The sequence below is a fragment of the Garra rufa genome, chromosome 18 (assembly GCF_049309525.1).
Source record: "Garra rufa chromosome 18, GarRuf1.0, whole genome shotgun sequence".
Classification (NCBI taxonomy): domain Eukaryota; kingdom Metazoa; phylum Chordata; class Actinopteri; order Cypriniformes; family Cyprinidae; genus Garra; species Garra rufa.
The window spans coordinates 43,321,095-43,334,242 of record NC_133378.1 but is presented as its reverse complement, the minus strand read 5'-3'; the positions used below and the strand labels follow the sequence as shown (position 1 = coordinate 43,334,242).

Sequence of the window (13,148 nt, the reverse complement as noted above, 5' to 3'; positions counted from 1 at the left end):
ACCGAATTTTCCCACCATGTTACAGAGTTATAGACAACTATACAACCTATTATAGCCCACATACTAATAACAGCTTCGATATTTTATGTAGACTAATTTGCGCGCATTGGGGAGTCGCTCTGTAAACGTGGGGTATTAAAATTGCTTTTGAATGCATGTGCGAGTTTTACTTTCGGTTTCATTTTAACGATCGTGCGAATCAGCGGCGCTGAGCATGCATTCTACAATACAGGAGATTACTTTTACAAAACCATTTGAAAGTGGGAGGACACAAGCAGGATTTTGAAAAGCCCCAAGTGGAAATTACGCCCTGCATGAGCTGAACTCTGCCGCTGAGTTATCATTTGTGAATGTATGCCGATTTGTACAGTAAACCGAGACTGAGGCGCCAGAATGCCGCAGTTCAGCGGAGCGCAGTGTCAGTGACATCTCTGCTGGACGCGACAAAGTTGCAAATAATTTTAACTTTGAAGCCCTGCATTGAGCTTTTGAATGACCAGCACCTGCCTGGGTCTGTGCGAATTCATCTATGGTTTTCTCTTCTCTTTCACAACTGTTACGTTTTTATATTTATTTTTCTGCTGATGGCCCGCGCCCCCCACTTTGAGAACCACTGCCCTAAACCTACCCATCAGAACTAGGTGGAACGAAATGTTGTGTCTCGCAGGACCACGGTGTTACATAAACAAATATAAACACACAACAATTTTTTAAAACCTATACCTTACTGAAGCTGTAATCTAACTTTACATATGCTATACATAGTTGACTATACACATAACCTAAGACTATACAAGTACTTTACATAATACTGTATAATTTTGTGCAAGATATTGTGCGAGGTATTAAGGTTAAAAAGCAAGTAGTACTGCAATATGAAGGTGCATTTACAAGCACAATTTTCTTTCATTTTTTGATTTTTTTTGTTTTCATTTCTTTTTTCATTGTTTTTGTTTGTTTATTTTTTTGTTTATTTTTTTCTTTTTGTTTTTCTTTGTTGTTAATTTTTTTTATTTTCATTTTGCTTTTTTTTTTGCTTTCTTAGTTTTTCTTATTTTGGTTTGTTTTTCCTGTTTTGTTATGTTTTCAGTTTTTTTGCTTTCTTTAATTTTTTTTTTTTTTTTCTTTTCCTTTTATATGCTTTTGTTTGTTTCATTTTTTTCTTTTGGTTCATTATGTTCTTTTCTTTCTTGCTTTTTAATGTTGTTTTTCCAGTTGTTTTGTTTTCATTTTTTTTTCTTGATTATTTTTTCTTTCTTTCTTTTTTTTTCTTTGTTTCATTTCTTGTTCATTGTTTTTGTTTGTTTATTTTTTTCTTTTCTTTTAGTTTTTGCTTGTTTTCTTTTTCACTGTTTTTTGTTGTTGTTAATTTTGTTCTTTTAAAAAAATTGCTTTAGTTTTTTTGTTTTGGTTTGTTTTTTCTTTTGTTTTCTGTTTGTTTGTTTCTTATTTAATTTTTCTTTCTTTTTTCTTTTCTTTTTCTTTTATATGTTATGGTTTCGTTTCATTTCCTTCTTTTCTTTCTTGCTTTTTTATTTTTATTTTGTTATTTTGGTTTGTTTTGGCAGTTTTTTTTTGTTTTGTTTTCAGTTTTTTTTTCTTTCTTGATTATTTTTTCTTTCTTTTCCTTTTATAAGTTTTACTTATAACTTTTTTGCTTGCTTTTTAATTTAGTTTTTCTTACTTTGGTTTGTTTTTCCTGTTTTTTGTTTTGTTTTCAGTTTTTTTCTTTCTCTAAACCTACAAACTGACATTCTCAGCTCAGTTCAGAATGAAGTCAGTAATGTCTGACATGATTGTGTTTGTAGGATGACGATGATGAAGAATCAGAGGATCTGCCTGCAAATGGCGATCAGGAGCGTGATGACGAGCAGGATGGGTGTGGCCCTCTAGAGCACCTCCCCAAAGAGGAGCGCGTGTCACGGCTGATGGAAGAAGACCCCGCCTTCCGTAGGGGCCGCCTGCGCTGGCTCAAACAGGAGCAGATGCGTCTGCACAACCTGCAGCAGCAGCAGATCACCAAACGACTGCGCAGAGGGGGCGGAGCCGGAGGCGGGGCCGGGGAGGGCGTGGTTCACCTTCCCGGAACGGGGCGCTTCATTCCCCCGCAGGACTGCAAGCTGAAATTCCCCTTCAAGAGCAACCCGCAGCACCGGCTCTCCTGGGGCCCGAACGCGTCCGTCACGCTGGAAGACTTCAAGGACGAGCGCAACGAAGGACGAGGCCCCGTTCCCCTTCCCTGCATGCCGTTACTTCCTCTGCCGTTCCAAGTGCCGGTCGTGATGCGCGCGCCCTCCCCCAGTCGCGCCTGGCAACCTCGCCAATACAGCGACGGTAACTATGGCAACGGCAATCAGTTTCCTCAGCAGCAGCAGCAGCAGTGGCGCTACAGACGTAACTCACTGGACGGCTCCACCCTGCCTGGCAACCAGGGTTACTATAGCAACGGTCACCACAACAATAACGGTTCGCAGCATCAGGGCCGCAGCCGCTACCGCCGCCAGTCGCCGGGCCCCAGAGCACGTGGGGACGGGGCCTACGCGCAACCGTACGTCAATCATCAGCGGCCCGCCTACCAGAACTACCAGACTCTACCGCACGCGTTCGCGGATCAGCAGCACGGCAGAAACCAAAAACCGCAGGGATACGTCACCCCGCCGCGCATGAGACGGCAGTACAGCGCCCCCGACCTGAAGAGTAAAGAAACGCCCGTCTGATGCACGTGTCCATCGTTTAACTGTCGTTCACTGATAACGTCATCAAGACAAGCCGTGTTTTAATGGGTTAGTTAACAGTCTCTATAGTCAGACTATCAGAAAGAGTTCATTCTGGCCAAAAACTGCCCACTTTAGACAGAAAGAGAGCGTTTGCGTGACAATTAAGACCCTTTCGCAACAAGAACAATAACTGTGATGAAGACTTTTCAGAATCATTCTTAAGGGGAGACACTGCAGGCAAAAACGCTGTTTTTTCATGCAGCTGTCAAGTTCGAGATTTTGAGGTTTGAGTGTTTTTTCAGACTAGTGGAAAGAAAACATCCAAAAGACATTGTTAAGTGTTTATTTTATAGCACTTTATCTATTTGTGTCAATAGATTTTGTTTTTACACACACCAAACTTTACATTTTTATTCCTGTCAAGTCAAGTCAAGTCACCTTTATTTATATAGCGCTTTTAACAATACAGATTGGGTCAAAGCACTGCACAGTATTTAAACAGCACAATAGTGTGTAAGTAACGCATTATTGTAAACAATCAATTAGAAATCCGGAAATCACAATATTATATGATATCGCTGGAAAGTGTCCCCAACTAAGCAAGCCAGAGGCTGTCTATATCCTGAAGGTTTTTACAGAGGGATTTGTTCATATATAATTTGCTTTATTTTATACAACATTTTATTCCCATAAACATTGTGAAAATATATTGTTTTTTGTCTGTTCTAACAAACAAAACAAAGATGAGATGCCCAAAATTCCCATTCCCATTTGACCCTAATATGTCAAAAAATCAAGCAAATATGTGACCCTGGACCACAAAACCAGTCATAAGGTTAAATTTGACAAAACTGAGATTTATACAATAAATAAGCTTTCTATTGATGTCTGGTTTGTTAGGATAGGACAATATTTGACTGAGATACATCTATTTGAAATCAGAAATCTGAGGATGCAAAAAAATCAAAAAGACTGAGAAAATCACCTTTAAAGTTGTCCAAATTAGGTTCTTAACAATGCATATTACAAATCAAAAATTACATTTTGATATGTTTACAGTAGGAATTTTACAAAAAATCTTCATGGAACATGAACTTTACTTAATTTCTTAATGATTTTTGGCATAAAAGAAAAATCTAAAATTTTGACCCACACAATGAATTTTTGGCTATTGCTACAAATATACCCCAGCGACTTAAGACTGGTTTTGTGCTCCAGGGTCACATACATATATATATATATGATATATCTGAACAAATCCCTCTGTAAAAACCTTCAGGATATAGTCAGGAACACAAATGTAAAGTGTGGTGTGTGTAAGTGCTGCTGAAGTGGAGATTTATGGCTCAGTGTAGAAGAAAAAACTCATTTTGAGAAAAAGGCCTTTAAAAATATGCATTGTAATTGAAATCTATTGACACAAATAGATAAAGTGCTATAAAAGAAACACTTGACAGTGTCTTTTGGGTGTTTTCTTTCCACTAGTCTGAAAAAATACATTTTATGAAAAACCAAAAAGCCCAAAATCTCAAACTTGACAGGTGCATGAAAAAACTGTGTTTTTGCCTGCAGTGTCTTCCCTCAAGGTGAAATCAAGTCGTTTTAATAGGAATCTACGCGATTGCAAATCTCACGTAAGAGTGAAAGATTTCCCTAAAAGTTGTCACACAAGTTTGCAGTGTTGACCAACAGAAAGCTGCTTTGTTTAAAAGTTTTTTTTTTGGTTTGTGAGAGACAACGGACCTTTCTTGTCTGTGAAATGTTGCTAAAATTTCACAAATGTTTTATGTATCGCTACACTTCTGATAATGTACAACACAATGTTTTAGTTTTAGAATTTTGAATACGTTTGCCTAATATAACCGTGACTATAGTCCACATTACAACTAACCTGATGATATAATTTGAATCACTTTCAAATAGGGATGTAACGATATTATCAATATCGTGGTAAAGCGATAGCAAAACTGTCTCGATATTATCATGGTCACAGCACGATATGAAACGATAGGTCTTCCAGGCAAAAAGTGTAGATTTTTAAAATATTATAACCAAAAAGGTATTTAAAGTTGTGTTTTGGGCCATTATGCTTTGACACAGAATCTGTCAAACAAACTAAAAGCACAATATGGCCTAAACCGCTTTCGCTGCATGTTTCAAAGCGAAGGGCACACTTCATTTAGACGATCAACTCGTGATCCAGTGTTTTCCACAACTCAGAACGGCTCCGTTTACAGTGAATAAATGCAGTGAACTGGTTTATTGCATGTGCTGTGAGTTTAGGAACGCAACGGCCACCAGTTATGCTTTATTTTCGTGACAGATGATTACAGCATTTCACTAGATTTGTAGTGAGATGTGTTTTTGTAAGACTGTTTTCACTGAAGCTGAATTCTAATTAGTTTGTCTTCCTAAAACACCAGTGTGAATGCAATTTAGACTGAGACAGTATACCACAAATAAAAAATGGGTTGAGTCCCCTTTAAAAGTTTAGGTACAAGTCAACTCACTGACTTTTTTCTGACTGACTTTTTACCTCTTAATTTTAAAAGTGCATTGGATACAAGAATTTAACTTTAAAATGTACAAAATGTAAAAACTTTTCAACTCTTAATTTGTCTTTTTTTCGCAATAAACATAATTTCGTGATATCATCAGATTTTGATATTGTTACATCCCTATTTAAAAAAAAAATTCCATTGGTGGATGACAAAAACATCGACAGCCAATCAGAATCTATCTGAGCTCAAGCATTTAAAGCGACAGACGACAAAACTGCTGCTTTTAATAAATAGACCTTTATGCACACGCTGATGTAGTATGTTGTTATAGTTATTATTCTTGTTGTGAACGAGCCTTCAGTCACACTGACTCCTGGTCATCCAATCAGATTAGAGCTTTTGATTTTTGGAAAGCTCTCTTTTTTTAAAGTGCAATATGCATGTGTGGGCAGTCCGACACTAGTTCACCCAAACTGACCCAAACACACAGTCGCCACGTCACTGCTCCGTCTGTGGGTGTGTTCCGGATCACGTACCTCTCAGCAACCACTCAATAGCCCAGGACTAGTACAAGTGCGTAAGTTTGGGGTGTTTGTATGTTCAGCCTTAATGTGCCTTAATGAGACGCCAATAACCTCAGATCACAGAAGGAAACGCCATGAGTGAGTGTGAATGTGATGGTTTACTATGTGAGATCTGGGATGCAGAAGGAATTTTGATGCCTGATTCATGGATGATTCATTCACCTCGAACAACTATAAACATCATAAAGAATTACTTCACTTGTAAAATAAACATTTCCTGATCATTTCCTCACCCCCTTGTCATCCAAGATGTTCATGTCTTTCTTTCTTCAGTCGCAAAGAAATTACGTTTTTTGAGGAAAGCATTCCAGGATTTTTCTCCTTCTGGTGCCCACGAGTTTGAACTTTCAAAATGCAGTTTAAATGCAGCTTCAAAGGACTCTAAATGATCCCAGCCGAGGTTTTATCTAGCAAAACAATCAGTCATTTTCTTAAAAAAGGCAATTTATGTACTTTTTAACCTCAAATGCTTGTCTTGTCTAGCTCTGCGTAAACTCTGTTCACTCTGGTTCAAGACAGTTAGGGTATGTCTAAAAACTCCCATCTCATTTTCTCCTCCAACTTCAAAATTGTCCTCCATCGCTGCAGAAGTACCGACCCAGTGTTTACAAAGTGAACATGCAAAGGCAGTCAAACAACCTTTGCAAAAAAAGGTAAAACAGCGATGTAGGATGGTTTTGAAGTTGGAGGAGAAAATGAGATGGGAGTTTTTTGACATTCCCTAACTGTCTTGAACCGGAGTACACACAGAGCTAGACAAGATGAGCATTTGTGGATAAAAAAAAGTGTATAAATATTCATTTATTAAAGAAAATGACCAATCGTTTCACTAGATAAGACTCTTATTCCTCGGCTGGGATCGTTTAGAGTCCATTGAAGCTGCTTTGAAACTGTATTTTTAACCTTCAATCTGTTGAGCACCACAGAAGTCCACTATATGGAGAAAAATCCTGAAATGTTTTCCTCAAGCAAAAAGAAAAACGAATTTCTTTGCGAAAAAGACATGAACATCTTGGATGACATGGGGGTGAGTACACTATCAGGAAATTTTTGTTGTGGAAGTGAACTAATCTTGTCCTTAGTGTTCAAATACCGTTTATCACCAGCTAGAATCATTTGACTCACCCTTCAGTTTTTAAGGGTGTGTTCACACTTGTAGTTCAGTTCGTTTGGTTCATTTGATCCGGATCAAAAAGGAAAATGATACATTTGGTCCTGATCCGCTTAGCGTTCACACTGACATTTTTAAAAGCGAACCTAAAGATACTGAACCTAAAGGCATAGTGATATGTTCACAACCTGTGTGTTTGACTTAAAGCAAACGCATACACCTAATGCCATCAGCTGGACTAAGAGCGCTCATCGTGTACAGTATATGATTTTATTTTGACCACCTGCGAACTCACAAAGAGCTCATAAAAGCCACTTTACATCCTCTTTGCTCTACGTTTGCCCTCTGCTCATTTTGGTTTGAATACACCACTTGTTCCCTTTGTGAAATCATTTTGCATAGCGTCACACCTTGTCATTACTTCTTATTTTTGGTTTGTTTAGAAGTATATGTGACCCTGGAGCTCAAAAACAGTCTTAAGTAGCACAAAGTAGCAAAAATACATACTAATGTATGGGTAAAAATGATCCATTTTTCATGCCAAAAATCATTAGAATATGATCATGATCCATAAAGATATTTAGTAAATTTCCTACCGTAAATATATCAAAAGCTAATTTTTGATTAGTAATATGCATTGCTAAGAACTTCATTTGGACAACTTTAAAGGTGATTTTCTCAATATTTAGATTTTTTTGCACCCTCAGATTCCAGATTTTCTAAATATTCTGCCCTCCAAAGGCAAAGCGCAGTAACTACACATTTGGTCAAAATTGAGTCTCAAAATGGACTTTGTGACGACTGTTTTGTCTTGTGGCAAAGTCTCCTGGTTCAATTTTGTCCTGTTTCAGAGAAACGAGAGTGTCAACAGGTTTGACTAGCTGGTGTAAAAACTTTAAAGGCATTTGGCATAGTTACTGCACTTTGCCTTTGGAGGGCAGTATTGTCCTATCCTAACAAACCATACATCAATGGAAAGCTTATTGACTCTTATGACAGGTTTTGTGTTCCAGGGTCAGATTTGCTCCTTGTTGCGTTCATATTTAATTCGAACTGCACCAGAGTTCATTTGAAAGTGAATTGAAACCCATCTTTTTAGTGGTTTCACTCCGCTTGTTTGGTGCGCAATAGTGCGCACACTTACTCAAATGAAGAACAATCACATCAGAGTTAATTTTATTCAAATCAAACATGTGTGAACACACTCTAAATTTCAGTTCAATGTAGTGGAACACAATGAGCCAGATGATCAGTGTTAGACTTCATCATTCACCTTGTTTACAGTTTAAATAATGAATGATTCAAATGAATCCGGTTCATTAAAATGAATTGATTCAGACTACACTGTAAAAAGTTTTCACCATTTCCAACTTAACATTTTAAGGCAGCTTTTTTAAGTTAAATCAACTTAAGTCATTTAAACTCATAAGTTAAATCAACTCATTTTTATTGTAATAAGTTAAAATAACTTGTAGTTTTAAGCTGATTTAATTTAAAAACTTAAGGCAGCTGCTTAAGTTGAAACTGGTGAAAACTTTTTACAGTGTAGAGAGAAATGAGATGAGCAGCACTGAGGAAAGCAGTAGATGATTGACAGCTGTCAATCACTGATGATGATGATGATGAAAGGGATGTGAAGAGTTTAAAGGTCAATGAAAGGACATGTAGAGTGAAGACGCAAGTCGTAGATGTTTTTGATTTTGATGTTGGTTTTTTTAAAGTTGGGAGTGAACGTGCTGATGACTATTTATTTGGAATATGATTCCTGTGCCTTTGTGCCACAGACAGTGGTTTAAACCAGTTGTTATTTCTGAGTGTCAGATGTGTTTGTGTGAGTCTGCGGTGGTGCATCATGCTGGAGATGAATGTTCAGAGAGAGGGTTCTAGTGTTGGTTATTACTGCGAGACGTGACGTCACACGGCTAGCATCTTCTGACCGTGACCTTTAACCCTTCTGGACAATCTGCTGACTCCTATTAAACCCGTAGACTGTTTCCTGCCGTAATATGACCTTTGTTTAGTTTCATCTTGCCTTCTTCAGTTTGATGATTTCTTTGATTCATGAGTGTTTGTGAGTTCATTTGCACAGATGCACACATGCGGCGTGTGTTTTGTTTTAAGATGAGGTTGGCGTCGGCGCTTCGTTTTCCGACACGATAAACCTCACGTGTCTCGTCAGACACAAGCTTCTGTTTCTGCTCTTCTGTTGCTCTTTTATTCTGGGTTTTGAGTTATTTTTGAGTTTTAAAAGTGTTTAAAAACTGCAAAATGTCAATAAAGGACAATGTGTATAAAAACGAATTTCTGGGGGTTTTTTGTTGATTGAAGGTTTTAAGGGTTCATCAGATGCAAAACTCACTTTTCCATGTAGTTTGAACATTAATGTGTGTTGTCAGTTTGTGAACACAACCACCCTACAATGATAAACATACACCCAGTGGTATTTTTAATCTTTAAAATATCCCCTTTTTAAAATCAGCTCATTCTCAGCTTCTTGTGGGTGTGACGAAACACAGTTGATTGACATGAGCGCCTTACCTTAGCCCCGCCCTCATCGAGCTGAAACAGTCCGACTCTGATCTCCATTGTGTGACTCAGGAGCAGAGGAAGACTCTAATTGAGCGATTGAGGTGTTCTGTTATTAATAATGAACACAGCAGTCGTCATTTACTCCCGACATCTGAGCCGCTGAAGACGCAGAGGATTAATGTTACTTTTGGTTTTAAACTGATCTACATATGCGTCTATGTTTGTGTGAATCATTGATGATGCAGCTTCACCCACAGCAGAAGTGAGTAGAAGCGTTTTTTATTATGCATCTTTGCAAATGGCCTTTCTTAATAATGTGCTTGTTGGCAAGTTTCGCCGATAAATGCAGCTAAACACGGCTAAAGTAAACATTACGGCTCATAATCCCTCAGCAGAGAGGGGCGGGGCGAGCAGAGCTCATTAGCATTTAAAGGGGCCATGTCTTAAAATGAGTTGATGTTTTGCAGAGCTGATTTTGACAAGGTAAAAGGGTGTTTTATTACACTGCTATTGAGAATTTTTAGCCAAAGTACATTATAGACTTTTCATTAAGACCCTAAAGAATCATATCAACTTGTGGAAAATGGTCATCCGATGACCCCTTTAAGGCGAGACACTGCGGGTGAATAGAGGAAAAATATCAATAATAATCAATAGTTGTCACCTTTCTTACTCAGTTGATTGATTACACTAGCTGCTTTTTCATTACCCTTTGAATTGCGCAAATTGAAAATATGTTTAATGGAAACGTGTCAATTGCGCAAAAACTCCCATATATTGCAAAATAGTTTTTACACTCACATGAGGTGGTTTTCCAGACAATTTGAAAAAGGAATATTTTGTAAAACAGCATGTACAGGTCACATTCGATTAAATATAGACAAAATCCCACAAAAATCCATTGCCTTGACTTATCACGAGAGGAAAAAAATATGTTTCAGTTGCATAACATGGGTTAATGGAAACTTTTATTAATATAAGCATTAAAGATCATTCTAGTACGTTTTATATTTATTTTTTTGTTTTAAATTAATTAATTTATAAATATTTTTTACGTTTTATTTGTGTTTTAAAATAAAAAAAGTGAAAATGTCCAGATCCATATTTATTTATGTTCTTGCAAAATGAAAACAAGTCTTTTTTTTTTCCTTTTTCTTTTCCTGTAACAGCGCAACCATATAAAAGGTTTTCAGTAATAAATATAATTTTGCAAATTAAGTGCAAGAATATACTTTAAACTTTGGATTGATTCTGTTAATTTCTTGCAAAACTATAATGTTAATTACTTGAAAATGGGACATGATGTAAAAGTGCAAGGATGCTTGGGTGATTTTGCCTTTAATTTTCTCAAAGACTATACAGTAAAATCATCTGAAAACGAATGCAGTAATAGTCAGGGTGACTGTGAACAAGAATCAATTGAGAAAATGAGCAAACCTATGAAGGAAGAAGTTTTATGAGTCTCTGAAAATGGGAAATGGTGCAAATGAACTTTGTTTTTTGGGCTAATTTGCCATTTATTTTCTCCAAAACTATACAGTAAAATGACTTGAAAATAAATACAGTAATAGTCAGAGTGACTGTGAACAAGAATTAATTGAGAAAATGAGCAAACCTATAAAGGAATTTTTTTTGAAAATGGCAAATGGTGTAAATGCATTTAGTTTTTGGGCTAACTTGACAATTATTTTCTCCAAAAGTATACAGTAAAATGACTTGAAAATGACTTTTCAATTTCATTGAAAATGAAAACCTATGAAGGAAAAAAATGTATGAGTGTCTGAAATAGGAATTTTTTTTTTTTTTTGGATGATTTGCCATTTATTTTCTCTTATTTTCTAAATTTTCAGCATCATTACTCCAGTCTTCTCTGTCACATGATCCTTCAGAAATAATTATAACATGCAAATTTTTATTTTTATTATTAACATCAATATTTAAAACAATTGAGTAATTTTTGTCAGGATTCTTTGATGAATAGAAAGATCCAAAGATCAGCCTTTATCTGAAGTAAAAGTTCTGTATCATTATACACTATACCATTCAAAAGCTTGGAGTCTGTGTTTATTTTTAATCAATCAAAATTGATGATAACGGCATTTATTTTTCAAAAGATTTCTTTTTTTTTTTAAATGTCCGTGTGAACTTTCTATTCATCAAAGAAACCTGAAAAAAACTACTCAGCTGTTTTCAACATAATAATAATAATTTTTTTTTGAGCAGCAAATCAGTATATTAGAATGATTTCTGAAAGATAATGTGAGACTGAAGACTGACAATTTCAGCTTTAAAATACCAGGAATAAATTATTTATATTTATATATATACACACATACATACGTACATTATATATGTGTGGACCTAATGATGTGTCATTAATCGATCTATGTACTCTAACATGTAAAACGGGAACATGAAAGAAATATTATAAAAGCAACTCATGTAAACAGCTTAATCATATTATTGTCTTATTCAGAATAAGGTCATTAATTAGATTACTGCTGTCCATGTAAACGTAGTCAGTGTGAGTTTGAATAGTGTTGATCATTTGAACATTCCCTCAATGTAAGTCTATGGGATTTTTCTCAGTTTTAATCCTCATTTTTAGGAAAAGCGTAAGTCGGATCAGTCTGAAAAGATCCAGCAACTGGTGTCAGATCAGTCTGAAGATCTGGACTGAGTTTGGAGTTTGGAGAGTTAAAGCTCGAGGAGAAGGAGCAGTCAGAAATTATAGTCTCAGAAGAAAAACCAAAAAGGCCAGAATCTCAAACTTGACAGGTGCATGAAAAAATGTGCTTTTTTTAAATATCCCCTTAACATCTTAATGATTTTTTGGCTTTTGCTACAAATATAGCTTAAGTGTCTGAGTGCAGATAATGAATAAAGATGGGTGTTTTTCAACACAATAAAGCTTAAAATGATTTAAAACAGATCCTTGTTAGTAAACAGTTCTCTCCTCTGATATAATGACACTGTTCACAATAATAACTGCTATATAAAGCATATTCACTTGTTACAGAAATGAACATCTTCCAGGAAACCCAAGACAAGCTGATGTTGGGAAATGATGAATATATGCTCATATTTGGAGAGGCGGTTGACTCTGAGAAAGCCAGATAAAGCTGTGAATCCAGAGACCAGAGGAAACAGGCTTCATTCAGACTCATGCGGCTCCACAGACGCCAGAACTCAGAGGTACTCGTTTTATTTACTCCTTTACTGTATCATAATGTCAGTTCTGAAGATGAAATGTTATATTTGTGTGCTGTATTGAAAGCAATACTGCAAATGAAAATGTCAACTGCAAAAATGAAAATGCAAAAGTAAATATTCAAAAACACAAAATAAATGCAAAATGCTACAATTTCAATAAAAATTATGCAAATACAAAAAAAAAAGCAAAATTAAACTGCAAAACTAATGCACAATGTGAAAATTAAAGTGTGGAATTCAAAATATAAAATACATGCAAAATGCAAAAAATTCAATGAAAATTAAATGCCGAAATTAAAATGCAAATTTTAACAATCATTTTTTTTTATTAAAATTATTATTATTAAATAAAAGTTATTATTTATCATATATTTCATTATTTTTTTATTATTATAATTATTTTTTTTTAAATATAAGTAGTGTCCATATTTGTAGAAAGTTAGTGAAGTGCTTATGCTTTAATGAAGATGATCTCAGTCTGAAACAATGCTGT

At 35.9% G+C, this 13,148-nt stretch overlaps 1 protein-coding gene across 1 annotated transcript in view; it reads left to right on the top strand.

Moving 5' to 3' along the window:
- The window catches only part of LOC141290465 (kinesin-like protein KIF1C), a 40,873-nt gene extending 31,663 nt beyond the window's left edge, over positions 1-9,210 (top strand). The window contains exon 23 of the mRNA XM_073822592.1: positions 1,809-9,210. Coding sequence (XP_073678693.1) covers positions 1,809-2,717 — 909 coding nt within the window. The 3' untranslated portion in view covers positions 2,718-9,210. The remainder of the gene's footprint in view (positions 1-1,808) is intronic.
- The last annotated feature ends 3,938 nt before the right edge of the window (positions 9,211-13,148 follow it).